Source organism: Oncorhynchus gorbuscha, unplaced genomic scaffold (genome assembly GCF_021184085.1).
Source record: "Oncorhynchus gorbuscha isolate QuinsamMale2020 ecotype Even-year unplaced genomic scaffold, OgorEven_v1.0 Un_scaffold_4184, whole genome shotgun sequence".
NCBI classification, from domain to species: domain Eukaryota; kingdom Metazoa; phylum Chordata; class Actinopteri; order Salmoniformes; family Salmonidae; genus Oncorhynchus; species Oncorhynchus gorbuscha.
Window position 1 is genome coordinate 2,860 of NW_025748265.1, and position 16,861 is coordinate 19,720.

A 16,861-nucleotide genomic window follows, 5' to 3' on the forward strand; every position below is an offset into this window, starting at 1 on the left:
GCATGGAGCTTGGCATTATTGTCTAGTTGTGTATAATTGACTCCTCTGATCTACCTCTGCTCTCTACTAGCTAGGCCTGGCATGGAGCTTGGCATTATTGTCTTAGTTGTGTTACTACTGACTCCTCGGGTCTACCTCTGCTCTCTACTAGCTAGGCCTGGCATGGAGCTTGGCATTATTGTCTTAGTTGTGTTACTACTGACTCCTCGGGTCTACCTCTGCTCTCTACTAGCTAGGTCTGGCATGGAGCTTGGCATTATTGTCTAGTTGTGTATAATTGACTCCTCTGATCTACCTCTGCTCTCTACTAGCTAGGCCTGGCATGGAGCTTGGCATGGAGGCAGTGGAGGACGATATCTGCATTCTGAAGCATGAGACGGCGTACGGTGGAGCAGGGGAGAGCCCCGTGTCCGTGTGTGCCGGGGATGAGTCCGTAGCCTCCCACTTTGCCTTGGTCACAGCATACGAGGACATCAAGAAGAGGCTGAGAGACACGGAGAGAGAGAACACACTGCTGAGGAAGAGAGTCAAACAACTGGAAGATAAGGTACGGGATGAGGGGCGGGCCTCATTATGACACAACAGTAGCAACTTCATACATGCATATCAGGATACAGGGAGTTCTCAGCAGTAGCAGTAAAATACAATGTTATTATCCTGATAGGGACTTTGATTTATTTGGGGGCAGATAAAGTGGCTGTGTGTTTTAACCTGTGGCTGTGTGTTTTAACCTGTGGCTGTGTGTTGTAACCTGTGGCTGTGTGTTGTAACCTGTGGCTGTGTGTTGTAACCTGTGGCTGTGTGTTTTAAACTGTGGCTGTGTGTTGTACCCTGTGGCTGTGTGTTGTACCCTGTGGCTGTGTGTTGTACCCTGTGGCTGTGTGTTGTACCCTGTGGCTGTGTGTTGTACCCTGTGGCTGTGTGTTGTACCCTGTGGCTGTGTGTTGTACCCTGTGGCTGTGTGTTGTACCCTGTGGCTGTGTGTTGTACCCTGTGGCTGTGTGTTGTAACCTGTGGCTGTGTGTTGTAACCTGTGGCTGTGTGTTGTACCCTGTAGCTGTGTGTTGTAACCTGTAGCTGTGTGTTGTAACCTGTAGCTGTGTGTTGTAACCTGTAGCTGTGTGTTGTAACCTGTAGCTGTGTGTTGTAACCTGTAGCTGTGTGTTGTACCCTGTAGCTGTGTGTTTTAACCTGTGGCTGTGTTTTAACCTGTGGCTGTGTGTTGTACCCTGTAGCTGTGTGTTGTACCCTGTAGCTGTGTGTTTTAATCTGTAGCTGTGTGTTTTAACCTGTAGCTGTGTGTTTTAACCTGTAGCTGTGTGTTGTACCCTGTAGCTGTGTGTTGTACCCTGTAGCTGTGTGTTGTACCCTGTAGCTGTGTGTTTTAACCTGTAGCTGTGTGTTGTAGCTGTGTGTTGTAGCTGTGTGTTGTACCCTGTAGCTGTGTGTTGTACCCTGTGGCTGTGTGTTGTACCCTGTGGCTGTGTGTTGTACCCTGTGGCTGTGTGTTGTACCCTGTGGCTGTGTGTTGTACCCTGTGGCTGTGTGTTGTGACCTGTAGCTGTGTGTTGTACCCTGTAGCTGTGTGTTGTAGCTGTGTGTTTTAACCTGTAGCTGTGTGTTGTAACCTGTAGCTGTGTGTTGTACCCTGTAGCTGTGTGTTTTAACCTGTAGCTGTGTGTTTTAACCTGTGGCTGTGTGTTTTAACCTGTAGCTGTGTGTTGTAACCTGTAGCTGTGTTGTAACTGATGTGTGGTTGTACCCTGTAGCTGTGTGTTGTACCCTGTAGCTGTGTGTTGTAACCTGTAGCTGTGTGTTTTAACCTGTAGCTGTGTGTTTTAACCTGTAGCTGTGTGTCGTAACCTGTAGCTGTGCTGTAACCTGTAGCTGTGTTGTAACTGGTGTGTGGCTGTAACCTGTAGCTGTGTGTTGTAGCTGTGTGTTGTACCCTGTAGCTGTGTTGTAACCTGATGTGTGGCTGTAACCTGTAGCTGTGTGTTGTACCCTGTAGCTGTGTTGTAACTGATGTGTGGCTGTAACCTGTAGCTGTGTGTTGTACCCTGTAGCTGTGTGTTGTACCCTGTAGCTGTGTGTTGTACCCTGTAGCTGTGTGTTGTACCCTGTAGCTGTGTGTTGTACCCTGTAGCTGTGTGTTGTACCCTGTAGCTGTGTGTTGTACCCTGTAGCTGTGTGTTGTACCCTGTAGCTGTGTGTTGTACCCTGTAGCTGTGTGTTGTACCCTGTAGCTGTGTTGTAACTGATGTGTGGCTGTAACCTGTAGCTGTGTGTTGTACCCTGTAGCTGTGTTGTAACTGATGTGTGGCTGTAACCTGTAGCTGTGTGTTGTACCCTGTAGCTGTGTGTTGTACCCTGTAGCTGTGTGTTGTACCCTGTAGCTGTGTGTTGTACCCTGTAGCTGTGTGTTGTACCCTGTAGCTGTGTGTTGTACCCTGTAGCTGTGTGTTGTACCCTGTAGCTGTGTGTTGTACCCTGTAGCTGTGTTGTACCCTGTAGCTGTGTTGTAACTGATGTGTGGCTGTAACCTGTAGCTGTGTGGCTGTAACCTGTAGCTGTGTGTTGTAACCTGTAGCTGTGTTGTAACTGATGTGTGGCTGTAACCTGTCGCTGTGTGTTGTACCCTGTAGCTGTTCAGGCCTGAAGCTCCTTCCCCTGAAGGACCCCAGTACGTCAACAAGGCCTTCAGTGCCTACCGTGGCATCTACATGGAGAAGGAGGACCTGCAGCTGGAGCTCAATAAACTGGTATGTACAGTCCACTAGGTCCAGCTGGTATGTACAGTCCACTAGGTCCAGCTGGCGTGGACAGTCCACTAGGTCCAGCTGGTATAGACAGTCCACTAGGTCCAGCTGGTATAGACAGTCCACTAGGTCCAGCTGGTGTAGACAGTCCACTAGGTCCAGCTGGTATAGACAGTCCACTAGGTCCAGCTGGTGTAGACAGTCCACTAGGTCCAGCTGGTATAGACAGTCCACTAGGTCCAGCTGGTATAGACAGTCCACTAGGTCCAGCTGGTATAGACAGTCCACTAGGTCCAGCTGGTATAGACAGTCCACTAGGTCCAGCTGGTATAGACAGTCCACTAGGTCCAGCTGGTATAGACAGTCCACTAGGTCCAGCTGGTATAGACAGTCCACTAGGTCCAGCTGGTATAGACAGTCCACTAGGTCCAGCTGGTATAGACAGTCCACTAGGTCCAGCTGGTATAGACAGTCCACTAGGTCCAGCTGGTATAGACAGTCCACTAGGTCCAGCTGGTATAGACAGTCCACTAGGTCCAGCTGGTATAGACAGTCCACAGGTCCAGCTGGTATAGACAGTCCACTAGGTCCAGCTGGTATAGACAGTCCACTAGGTCCAGCTGGTGTAGACAGTCCACTAGGTCCAGCTGGTGTAGAGAGTCCACTAGGTCCAGCTGGCGTGGACAGTCCACTAGGTCCAGCTGGCGTGGACAGTCCACAGTCCAGCTGGCGTGGACAGTCCACTAGGTCCAGCTGGCGTGGACAGTCCACTAGGTCCAGCTGGCGTAGACAGTCCACTAGGTCCAGCTGGCGAGACAGTCCACTAGGTCCAGCTGGCGTAGACAGTCCACTAGGTCCAGCTGGCGTAGACAGTCCACTAGGTCCAGCTGGTATAGACAGTCCACTAGGTCCAGCTGGTCCACTAGGTCCAGCTGGTATAGACAGTCCACTAGGTCCAGCTGGTATAGACAGTCCACTAGGTCCAGCTGGTATAGACAGTCCACTAGGTCCAGCTGGTATAGACAGTCCACTAGGTCCAGCTGGTGTAGACAGTCCACAGGTCCAGCTGGCGAGACAGTCCACTAGGTCCAGCTGGCGAGACAGTCCACTAGGTCCAGCTGGCGTAGACAGTCCACTAGGTCCAGCTGGCGTGGACAGTCCACTAGGTCCAGCTGGCGTGGACAGTCCACTAGGTCCAGCTGGCGTGACAGTCCACTGGTCCAGCTGGCGGGACAGTCCACTAGGTCCAGCTGGCGTGGACAGTCCACAGGTCCAGCTGGCGTGGACAGTCCACTAGGTCCAAGCTGGCGTGGACAGTCCACTAGGTCCAGCTGGCGTGGACAGTCCACTAGGTCCAGCTGGCGTGGACAGTCCACTAGGTCCAGCTGGCGTGGACAGTCCACTAGGTCCAGCTGGCGTGGACAGTCCACTAGGTCCAGCTGGCGTGGACAGTCCACTAGGTCCAGCTGGCGTAGACAGAGGTCCAGCTGGCGTGGACAGTCCACTAGGTCCAGCTGGCGTGGACAGTCCACTAGGTCCAGCTGGTCAGTATCTCTTCCTGTCTTTATAATATAATAATAATAATAATGTGTCTCTTTGTAACTGTCTCTCCTCCTGCTTCACTGACTCTTCATCTTTTACTCTTCATCATGTCTCTCTTTTTTTAAATTGTGTTTCTCTAGAAGAGGGAGAAGAGTGAGTCTGAGAGGCTCCTGAATGAGCAGCTGCAGGCCAAAGAGATGGAGCTGCTGCAGTTAAAGACTGAGATGGAGACCAGTCAAGGTACTTTAATGACCAGGGACTTAACCTCAGCCAAGGGACTGTACTTAACCTCAGCCAAGGGACTGTACTTAACCTCAGCCAAGGGACTGTACTTAACCTCAGCCAAGGGACTGTACTTAACCTCAGCCAAGGGACTGTACTTAACCTCAGCCAAGGGACTGTACTTAACCTCAGCCAAGGGACTTAACCTCAGCCAAGGGACTGTACTTAACCTCAGCCAAGGGACTGTACTTAACCTCAGCCAAGGGACTGTACTTAACCTCAGCCAAGGGACTGTACTTAACCTCAGCCAAGGGACTGTACTTAACCTCAGCCAAGGGACTGTACTTAACCTCAGCCAAGGGACTTAACCTCAGCCAAGGGACTTAACCTCAGCCAAGGGACTTAACCTCACCAAGGGACTTAACCTCACCAAGGGACTTAACCTCAGCCAAGGGACTTAACCTCAGCCAAGGGACGTAACCTCAGCCAAGGGACGTAACCTCAGCCAAGGGACTTAACCTCAGCCAAGGGACTTAACCTCAGCCAAGGGACTAGTGTTCATTGTTCAACCTTCTCTAACCTGATGTTCAATGTTTCTCCCAGACAACCTAGAGTTCATCGTTCAACGCTCTCTACCCTGATGTTCAATGTTTCTCCCAGACAACCTAGAGTTCATTGTTCAACCTTCTCTAACCTGATGTTCAATGTTTCTCCCAGACAACCTAGAGTTCATCGTTCAACGCTCTCTACTGTGATGTTCAATGTTTCTCCCAGACAACCTAGAGTTCATTATTCAACCTTCTCTACCCTGATGTTCAATGTTTCTCCCAGACAACCTAGAGTTCATCGTTCAACCTTCTCTACCCTGATGTTCAATGTTTCTCCCAGACAACCTAGAGTTAATCGTTCAACGCTCTCTACCCTGATGTTCAATGTTTCTCCCAGACAACCTAGAGGTCATTATTCAACCTCTCTAACCTGATGTTCAATGTTTCTCCCAGACAACCTAGTGTTCATTATTCAACGCTCTCTACCCTGATGTTCAATGTTTCTCCCAGACAACCTAGTGTTCATTATTCAACGCTCTCTACCCTGATGTTCAATGTTTCTCCCAGACAACCTAGAGGTCATTATTCAACGCTCTCTACCCTGATGTTCAATGTTTCTCCCAGACAACCTAGAGTTCATCGTTCAACGCTCTCTACCCTGATGTTCAATGTTTCTCCCAGACAACCTAGTGTTCCTTATTCAACGCTCTCTACCCTGATGTTCAATGTTTCTCCCAGACAACCTAGAGTTCATCGTTCAACGCTCTCTACCCTGATGTTCAATGTTTCTCCCAGACAACCTAGTGTTCATTATTCAACGCTCTCTACCCTGATGTTCAATGTTTCTCCCAGACAACCTAGAGTTCATTATTCAACGCTCTCTACCCTGATGTTCAATGTTTCTCCCAGACAACCTAGAGGTCATTATTCAACGCTCTCTACCCTGATGTTCAATGTTTCTCCCAGACAACCTAGAGGTCATTATTCAACGCTCTCTACCCTGATGTTCAACGTTTCTCCCAGACAACCTAGAGGTCATTATTCAACGCTCTCTACCCTGATGTTCAACGTTTCTCCCAGACAACCTAGAGGTCATTATTCAACGCTCTCTACCCTGATGTTCAATGTTTCTCCCAGACAACCTAGAGGTCATTATTCAACGCTCTCTACCCTGATGTTCAATGTTTCTCCCAGACAACCTAGAGGTCATTATTCAACGCTCTCTACCCTGATGTTCAACGTTTCTCCCAGACAACCTAGAGGTCATTATTCAACGCTCTCTACCCTGATGTTCAATGTTTCTCCCAGACAACCTAGAGGTCATTGTTCAACGCTCTCTACCCTGATGTTCAATGTTTCTCCCAGACAACCTAGAGGTCATCGTTCAACGCTCTCTACCCTGATGTTCAATGTTTCTCCCAGACAACCTAGAGTTCATCGTTCAACGCTCTCTACTGTGATGTTCAATGTTTCTCCCAGACAACCTAGAGTTCATCCTGATGTTCAATGTTTCTCCCAGACAACCTAGAGTTCATCTACTGTGATGTTCAATGTTTCTCCCAGACAACCTAGAGTTCATCGTTCAACGCTCTCTACCCTGATGTTCAATGTTTCTCCCAGACAACCTAGTGTTCATTATTCAACGCTCTCTACCCTGATGTTCAATGTTTCTCCCAGACAACCTAGAGGTCATCGTTCAACGCTCTCTACCCTGATGTTCAATGTTTCTCCCAGACAACCTAGTGTTCATTATTCAACGCTCTCTACCCTGATGTTCAATGTTTCTCCCAGACAACCTAGAGGTCATCGTTCAACACTCTCTACCCTGATGTTCAATGTTTCTCCCAGATAACCTAGAGTTCATCGTTCAACGCTCTCTACCCTGATGTTCAATGTTTCTCCCAGACAACCTAGTGTTCATTATTCAAAGCTCTCTACCCTGATGTTCAATGTTTCTCCCAGACAACCTAGAGGTCATCGTTCAACGCTCTCTACCCTGATGTTCAATGTTTCTCCCAGACAACCTAGAGTTCATTATTCAACGCTCTCTACCCTGATGTTCAATGTTTCTCCCAGACAACCTAGAGGTCATCGTTCAACGCTCTCTACCCTGATGTTCAATGTTTCTCCCAGACAACCTAGAGGTCATCGTTCAACGCTCTCTACCCTGATGTTCAATGTTTCTCCCAGACAACCTAGAGTTCATTATTCAACGCTCTCTACCCTGATGTTCAATGTTTCTAGAGTGTTACAGAAGTAGAAGGGGACTGATGTCACATGACCCAGAAGTGACAACGTTGTATTCTAACCGTGTGTGTGTGTGTTCTCTCTCTCTCTCCATAGTGATGAAGTCTCTAACCAGTACTCAGGACTACTGGCAGGTGGACAGGATCAACAGTGACCTGAAGATGCATACGCTGCAGGAGGAGTTGGAGAGGATGACTCTGGAGAAGAACCGACTGCAGGGACACTGTGGGGTAAGACTATGGGGATATAGAACTAGTGTGTTTCATTCACAAAGGTTCTGATGACGGTCTGTTGACCCAGAAACCCAGTGAAGGTCTGTTGACCCAGAAACCCCGGTGAAGGTCTGTTGACCCAAAACCCCTGGTGAAGGTCTGTTGACCCAAAACCCTGGTGAAGGTCTGTTGACCCCCAAAACAGAAACCCTGGTGAAGGTCTGTTGACCCAGAAACCCTGGTGAAGGTCTGTTGACCCAACCCTGGTGAAGGTCTGTTGACCCAGTGAAGGTCTGTTGACCCAAAACCCTGGTGAAGGTCTGTTGACCTGTTGACCCAAAAAGGTCTGTTGAAAACCATGGTGAAGGTCTGTTGACTCAGAAACCCAGTGAAGGTCTGTTGACCCAAAACCCCTGGTGAAGTTCTGTTGACCCAAAACCCCTGGTGAAGGTCTGTTGACCCAAAACCCCTGGTGAAGGTCTGTTGACCCAAAACCCTGGTGAAGGTCTGTTGACCCAAAACCCCTGGCGAAGGTCTGTTGACCCAAAAACCCTGGCGAAGGTCTGTTGACCCAAAAACCCTGGCGAAGGTCTGTTGACCCAAAAACCCTGGCGAAGGTCTGTTGACCCAAAAACCCTGGCGAAGGTCTGTTGACCCAGAAACCCAGTGAAGGTCTGTTGACCCAAAACCCTGGTGACGGTCTGTTGACCCAGAAACCTTTGTTTGCGGTCCATGAAACACATTGTGGATCAACCAGAATGCCGGTGTAGATTGCCGGGCTTTCTTTTCCAGACATGGTCTGTGAACTACGCTCTTATTCTAGGGTTTCATTTCTAACTCTTTGATGACCTCTTCCTAGGATTCTTCTGGAACTGACTGTGACCAGAATCACGTGAAGGAGTCCAACCCCAGGTATGTCCTTCATCTCCTCAGAAATACTTCTTCAGGTTTGACACCAGGGGGGGAAAGATCTCACTAAATAAATTGAAGCAGAATTTAGCCCCATTTGAAACACCTGTCATTGTGTAGATGCCATACACCAGCCACCAGGTGGAGACAAAGATTTGTTTACCTCAGAGCCGGGTAGATCTATGTCTGTAGTTTACCTAGCAACAGGGTTCACTTTCAATAAGAAACTCGTCTGAGTATATAGTCTCATTACTACCTGGTACCCCTGCACAGTGACTCTGTACTGGTACTCTCATTGTGACTCTGTACTCCTTGTATATAGTCTCTACCTGGTATATAGTCTCATTACTACCTGGTACCCCTGCACAGTGACTCTGTACTCCTTGTCTCATATAGTCTCATTACTACCTGGTACCCCTGCACAGTGACTCTGTACTCCTTGTATATAGTCTCATTACTACCTGGTACCCCTGCACAGTGACTCTGTACTCCTTGTATATAGTCTCATTACTACCTGGTACCCCTGCACAGTGACTCTGTACTCCTTGTATATAGTCTCATTACTACCTGGTACCCCTGTACAGTGACTCTGTACTAGTACTCCTTGTATATAGTCTCATTACTACCTGGTACCCCTGCAAAGTGACTCTGTACTCCTTGTATATAGTCTCATTACTACCTGGTACCCCTGACTCTGTACTGGTACTCCTTGTATATAGTCTCATTACTACCTGGTACCCCTGCACAGTGACTCTGTACTCCTTGTATATAGTCTCATTACTACCTGGTACCCCTGTATAGTGACTCTGTACTAGTACTCCTTGTATATAGTCTCATTACTACCTGGTACCCCTGACTCTGTACTGGTACTCCTTGTATATAGTCTCATTACTACCTGGTAACCCTGTACAGTGACTCTGTACTAGTACTCCTTGTATATAGTCTCATTACTACCTGGTACCCCTGCAAAGTGACTCTGTACTCCTTGTATATAGTCTCATTACTACCTGGTACCCCTGACTCTGTACTGGTACTCCTTGTATATAGTCTCATTACTACCTGGTACCCCTGCACAGTGACTCTGTACTGGTACTCCTTGTATATAGTCTCATTACTACCTGGTACCACTGCACAGTGACTCTGTACTCCTTGTATATAGTCTCATTACTACCTGGTACCCCTGTACAGTGACTCTGTACTAGTACTCCTTGTATATAGTCTCATTACTACCTGGTACCCCTGCACAGTGACTCTGTACTGGTACTCCTTGTATATAGTCTCATTACTACCTGGTACCCCTGCACAGTGACTCTGTACTCCTTGTATATAGTCTCATTACTACCTGGTACCCCTGTACAGTGACTCTGTACTAGTACTCCTTGTATATAGTCTCATTACTACCTGGTACCCCTGCAAAGTGACTCTGTACTCCTTGTATATAGTCTCATTACTACCTGGTACCCCTGACTCTGTACTGGTACTCCTTGTATATAGTCTCATTACTACCTGGTACCCTGCACAGTGACTCTGTACTCCTTGTATATAGTCTCATTACTACCTGGTACCCCTGTACAGTGACTCTGTACTAGTACTCCTTGTATATAGTCTCATTACTACCTGGTACCCCTGCAAAGTGACTCTGTACTCCTTGTATATAGTCTCATTACTACCTGGTACCCCTGACTCTGTACTGGTACTCCTTGTATATAGTCTCATTACTACCTGGTACCACTGCACAGTGACTCTACTCCTTGTATATAGTCTCATTACTACCTGGTACCCCTGCACAGTGACTCTGTACTCCTTGTATATAGTCTCATTACTACCTGGTACCCTGCACAGTGACTCTGTACTCCTTGTATATAGTCTCATTACTACCTGGTACCCCTGCACAGTGACTCTGTACTCCTTGTATATAGTCTCATTACTACCTGGTACCACTGCACAGTGACTCTGTACTCCTTGTATATAGTCTCATTACTACCTGGTACCCTGCACAGTGACTCTGTACTCCTTGTATATAGTCTCATTACTACCTGGTACCCCTGCACAGTGACTCTGTACTCCTTGTATATAGTCTCATTACTACCTGGTACCCCTGCACAGTGACTCTGTACTGGTACTCCTTGTATATAGTCTCATTACTACCTGGTACCCCTGCACAGTGACTCTGTACTCCTTGTATATAGTCTCATTACTACCTGGTACCCCTGCACAGTGACTCTGGTACTCCTTGTATATAGTCTCATTACTACCTGGTACCCCTGTACAGTGACTCTGTACTAGTACTCCTTGTATATAGTCTCATTACTACCTGGTACCCCTGCAAAGTGACTCTGTACTCCTTGTATATAGTCTCATTACTACCTGGTACCCCTGACTCTGTACTGGTACTCCTTGTATATAGTCTCATTACTACCTGGTACCCCTGCACAGTGACTCTGTACTCCTTGTATATAGTCTCATTACTACCTGGTACCCCTGTACAGTGACTCTGTACTAGTACTCCTTGTATATAGTCTCATTACTACCTGGTACCCCTGCAAAGTGACTCTGTACTCCTTGTATATAGTCTCATTACTACCTGGTACCCCTGACTCTGTACTGGTACTCCTTGTATATAGTCTCATTACTACCTGGTACCCCTGTACAGTGACTCTGTACTAGTACTCCTTGTATATAGTCTCATTACTACCTGGTACCCCTGCAAAGTGACTCTGTACTCCTTGTATATAGTCTCATTACTACCTGGTACCCCTGACTCTGTACTGGTACTCCTTGTATATAGTCTCATTACTACCTGGTACCCCTGCACAGTGACTCTGTACTGGTACTCCTTGTATATAGTCTCATTACTACCTGGTACCACTGCACAGTGACTCTGTACTCCTTGTATATAGTCTCATTACTACCTGGTACCCCTGTACAGTGACTCTGTACTAGTACTCCTTGTATATAGTCTCATTACTACCTGGTACCCCTGCACAGTGACTCTGTACTGGTACTCCTTGTATATAGTCTCATTACTACCTGGTACCCCTGCACAGTGACTCTGTACTCCTTGTATATAGTCTCATTACTACCTGGTACCCCTGTACAGTGACTCTGTACTAGTACTCCTTGTATATAGTCTCATTACTACCTGGTACCCCTGCAAAGTGACTCTGTACTCCTTGTATATAGTCTCATTACTACCTGGTACCCCTGACTCTGTACTGGTACTCCTTGTATATAGTCTCATTACTACCTGGTACCCCTGCACAGTGACTCTGTACTCCTTGTATATAGTCTCATTACTACCTGGTACCCCTGTACAGTGACTCTGTACTAGTACTCCTTGTATATAGTCTCATTACTACCTGGTACCCCTGCAAAGTGACTCTGTACTCCTTGTATATAGTCTCATTACTACCTGGTACCCCTGACTCTGTACTGGTACTCCTTGTATATAGTCTCATTACTACCTGGTACCACTGCACAGTGACTCTACTCCTTGTATATAGTCTCATTACTACCTGGTACCCCTGCACAGTGACTCTGTACTCCTTGTATATAGTCTCATTACTACCTGGTACCCCTGCACAGTGACTCTGTACTCCTTGTATATAGTCTCATTACTACCTGGTACCCCTGCACAGTGACTCTGTACTCCTTGTATATAGTCTCATTACTACCTGGTACCACTGCACAGTGACTCTGTACTCCTTGTATATAGTCTCATTACTACCTGGTACCCCTGCACAGTGACTCTGTACTCCTTGTATATAGTCTCATTACTACCTGGTACCCCTGCACAGTGACTCTGTACTCCTTGTATATAGTCTCATTACTACCTGGTACCCCTGCACAGTGACTCTGTACTCCTTGTATATAGTCTCATTACTACCTGGTACCCCTGCACAGTGACTCTGTACTCCTTGTATATAGTCTCATTACTACCTGGTACCCCTGCACAGTGACTCTGTACTCCTTGTATATAGTCTCATTACTACCTGGTACCCCTGCACAGTGACTCTGTACTCCTTGTATATAGTCTCATTACTACCTGGTACCCCTGCACAGTGACTCTGTACTCCTTGTATATAGTCTCATTACTACCTGGTACCACTGCACAGTGACTCTGTACTCCTTGTATATAGTCTCATTACTACCTGGTACCCCTGCACAGTGACTCTGTACTCCTTGTATATAGTCTCATTACTACCTGGTACCACTGCACAGTGACTCTGTACTCCTTGTATATAGTCTCATTACTACCTGGTACCCTGCACAGTGACTCTGTACTCCTTGTATATAGTCTCATTACTACCTGGTACCCCTGCACAGTGACTCTGTACTCCTTGTATATAGTCTCATTACTACCTGGTACCCCTGCACAGTGACTCTGTACTCCTTGTATATAGTCTCATTACTACCTGGTACCCCTGCACAGTGACTCTGTACTCCTTGTATATAGTCTCATTACTACCTGGTACCCTGCACAGTGACTCTGTACTCCTTGTATATAGTCTCATTACTACCTGGTACCCCTGCACAGTGACTCTGTACTCCTTGTATATAGTCTCATTACTACCTGGTACCCCTGCACAGTGACTCTGTACTCCTTGTATATAGTCTCATTACTACCTGGTACCCCTGCACAGTAACTCTGTACTGGTACTCCTTGTATATAGTCTCATTACTACCTGGTACCCTGCACAGTAACTCTGTACTGGTACTCCTTGTATATAGTCTCATTACTACCTGGTACCCCTGCACAGTAACTCTGTACTGGTACTCCTTGTATATAGTCTCATTACTACCTGGTACCCCTGCACAGTAACTCTGTACTGGTACTCCTTGTATATAGTCTCATTACTACCTGGTACCCCTGCACAGTAACTCTGTACTGGTACTCCTTGTATATAGTCTCATTACTACCTGGTACCCCTGCACAGTGACTCTGTACTCCTTGTATATAGTCTCATTACTACCTGGTACCCCTGTACAGTGACTCTGTACTAGTACTCCTTGTATATAGTCTCATTACTACCTGGTACCCCTGCAAAGTGACTCTGTACTCCTTGTATATAGTCTCATTACTACCTGGTACCCCTGACTCTGTACTGGTACTCCTTGTATATAGTCTCATTACTACCTGGTACCCCTGACTCTGTACTGGTACTCCTTGTATATAGTCTCATTACTACCTGGTACCACTGCACAGTGACTCTACTCCTTGTATATAGTCTCATTACTACCTGGTACCCCTGCACAGTGACTCTGTACTCCTTGTATATAGTCTCATTACTACCTGGTACCCCTGCACAGTAACTCTGTACTGGTACTCCTTGTATATAGTCTCATTACTACCTGGTACCCCTGCACAGTAACTCTGTACTGGTACTCCTTGTATATAGTCTCATTACTACCTGGTACCCCTGCACAGTGACTCTGTACTCCTTGTATATAGTCTCATTACTACCTGGTACCCCTGCACAGTAACTCTGTACTGTACTCCTTGTATATAGTCTCATTACTACCTGGTACCCCTGCACAGTGACTCTGTACTCCTTGTATATAGTCTCATTACTACCTGGTACCCCTGCACAGTGACTCTGTACTCCTTGTATATAGTCTCATTACTACCTGGTACCCCTGCACAGTGACTCTGTACTCCTTGTATATAGTCTCATTACTACCTGGTACCCCTGCACAGTGACTCTGTACTCCTTGTATATAGTCTCATTACTACCTGGTACCCCTGCACAGTGACTCTGTACTCCTTGTATATAGTCTCATTACTACCTGGTACCCCTGCACAGTGACTCTGTACTCCTTGTATATAGTCTCATTACTACCTGGTACCCCTGCACAGTGACTCTGTACTCCTTGTATATAGTCTCATTACTACCTGGTACCCCTGCACAGTGACTCTGTACTCCTTGTATATAGTCTCATTACTACCTGGTACCCCTGCACAGTGACTCTGTACTCCTTGTATATAGTCTCATTACTACCTGGTACCCCTGTACAGTGACTCTGTACTCCTTGTATATAGTCTCATTACTACCTGGTACCCCTGCACAGTGACTCTGTACTCCTTGTATATAGTCTCATTACTACCTGGTACCCCTGCACAGTGACTCTGTACTCCTTGTATATAGTCTCATTACTACCTGGTACCCCTGCACAGTGACTCTGTACTCCTTGTATATAGTCTCATTACTACCTGGTACCCCTGCACAGTGACTCTGTACTCCTTGTATATAGTCTCATTACTACCTGGTACCCCTGCACAGTGACTCTGTACTCCTTGTATATAGTCTCATTACTACCTGGTACCCCTGCACAGTGACTCTACTCCTTGTATATAGTCTCATTACTACCTGGTACCCCTGCACAGTGACTCTGTACTCCTTGTATATAGTCTCATTACTACCTGGTACCCCTGACTCTGTACTGGTACTCCTTGTATATAGTCTCATTACTACCTGGTACCCCTGCACAGTGACTCTGTACTCCTTGTATATAGTCTCATTACTACCTGGTACCCCTGTACAGTGACTCTGTACTAGTACTCCTTGTATATAGTCTCATTACTACCTGGTACCCCTGCAAAGTGACTCTGTACTCCTTGTATATAGTCTCATTACTACCTGGTACCCCTGACTCTGTACTGGTACTCCTTGTATATAGTCTCATTACTACCTGGTACCCCTGCACAGTGACTACTAGTACTCCTTGTATATAGTCTCATTACTACCTGGTACCCCTGCAAAGTGACTCTGTACTCCTTGTATATAGTCTCATTACATTACCTGGTACCCCTGACTCTGTACTGGTACTCCTTGTATATAGTCTCATTACTACCTGGTACCCCTGCACAGTGACTCTGTACTGGTACTCCTTGTATATAGTCTCATTACTACCTGGTACCACTGCACAGTGACTCTGTACTCCTTGTATATAGTCTCATTACTACCTGGTACCCCTGCACAGTGACTCTGTACTAGTACTCCTTGTATATAGTCTCATTACTACCTGGTACCCCTGCACAGTGACTCTGTACTGTACTCCTTGTATATAGTCTCATTACTACCTGGTACCCCTGCACAGTGACTCTGTACTCCTTGTATATAGTCTCATTACTACCTGGTACCCCTGTACAGTGACTCTGTACTAGTACTCCTTGTATATAGTCTCATTACTACCTGGTACCCCTGCAAAGTGACTCTGTACTCCTTGTATATAGTCTCATTACTACCTGGTACCCCCCTGACTCTGTACTCCTTGTATATAGTCTCATTACTACCTGGTACCCCTGCACAGTGACTCTGTACTCCTTGTATATAGTCTCATTACTACCTGGTACCCCTGTACAGTGACTGTACTGTACTCCTTGTATATAGTCTCATTACTACCTGGTACCCCTGCACAGTGACTCTGTACTCCTTGTATATAGTCTCATTACTACCTGGTACCCCTGACAGTGACTCTGGTACTCCTTGTATATAGTCTCATTACTACCTGGTACCACTGCACAGTGACTCTACTCCTTGTATATAGTCTCATTACTACCTGGTACCCCTGCACAGTGACTCTGTACTCCTTGTATATAGTCTCATTACTACCTGGTACCCCTGCACAGTGACTCTGTACTCCTTGTATATAGTCTCATTACTACCTGGTACCCTGCACAGTGACTCTGTACTCCTTGTATATAGTCTCATTACTACCTGGTACCACTGCACAGTGACTCTGTACTCCTTGTATATAGTCTCATTACTACCTGGTACCCCTGCACAGTGACTCTGTACTCCTTGTATATAGTCTCATTACTACCTGGTACCCCTGCACAGTGACTCTGTACTCCTTGTATATAGTCTCATTACTACCTGGTACCCCTGCACAGTGACTCTGTACTCCTTGTATATAGTCTCATTACTACCTGGTACCCCTGCACAGTGACTCTGTACTCCTTGTATATAGTCTCATTACTACCTGGTACCCCTGCACAGTGACTCTGTACTCCTTGTATATAGTCTCATTACTACCTGGTACCCCTGCACAGTGACTCTGTACTCCTTGTATATAGTCTCATTACTACCTGGTACCCCTGCACAGTGACTCTGTACTCCTTGTATATAGTCTCATTACTACCTGGTACCCCTGCACAGTGACTCTGTACTCCTTGTATATAGTCTCATTACTACCTGGTACCCCTGCACAGTGACTCTGTACTCCTTGTATATAGTCTCATTACTACCTGGTACCCTGCACAGTGACTCTGTACTCCTTGTATATAGTCTCATTACTACCTGGTACCCCTGCACAGTGACTCTGTACTCCTTGTATATAGTCTCATTACTACCTGGTACCCCTGCACAGTGACTCTGTACTCCTTGTATATAGTCTCATTACTACCTGGTACCCCTGCACA

General features: G+C 46.7%; 1 protein-coding gene across 1 annotated transcript in view; it reads left to right on the top strand.

The window, feature by feature from the left end:
• Positions 1–315: 315 nt before the first annotated feature.
• Positions 316–16,861, top strand: part of LOC124028449 (5-azacytidine-induced protein 2-like) — a 33,734-nt gene continuing 17,188 nt past the window's right edge. The window contains exons 1-5 of the mRNA XM_046340496.1: positions 316–547; positions 2,646–2,762; positions 4,442–4,541; positions 7,415–7,548; positions 8,390–8,477. Coding sequence (XP_046196452.1) covers positions 323–547; positions 2,646–2,762; positions 4,442–4,541; positions 7,415–7,548; positions 8,390–8,477 — 664 coding nt within the window. The 5' untranslated portion in view covers positions 316–322. The remainder of the gene's footprint in view (positions 548–2,645; positions 2,763–4,441; positions 4,542–7,414; positions 7,549–8,389; positions 8,478–16,861) is intronic.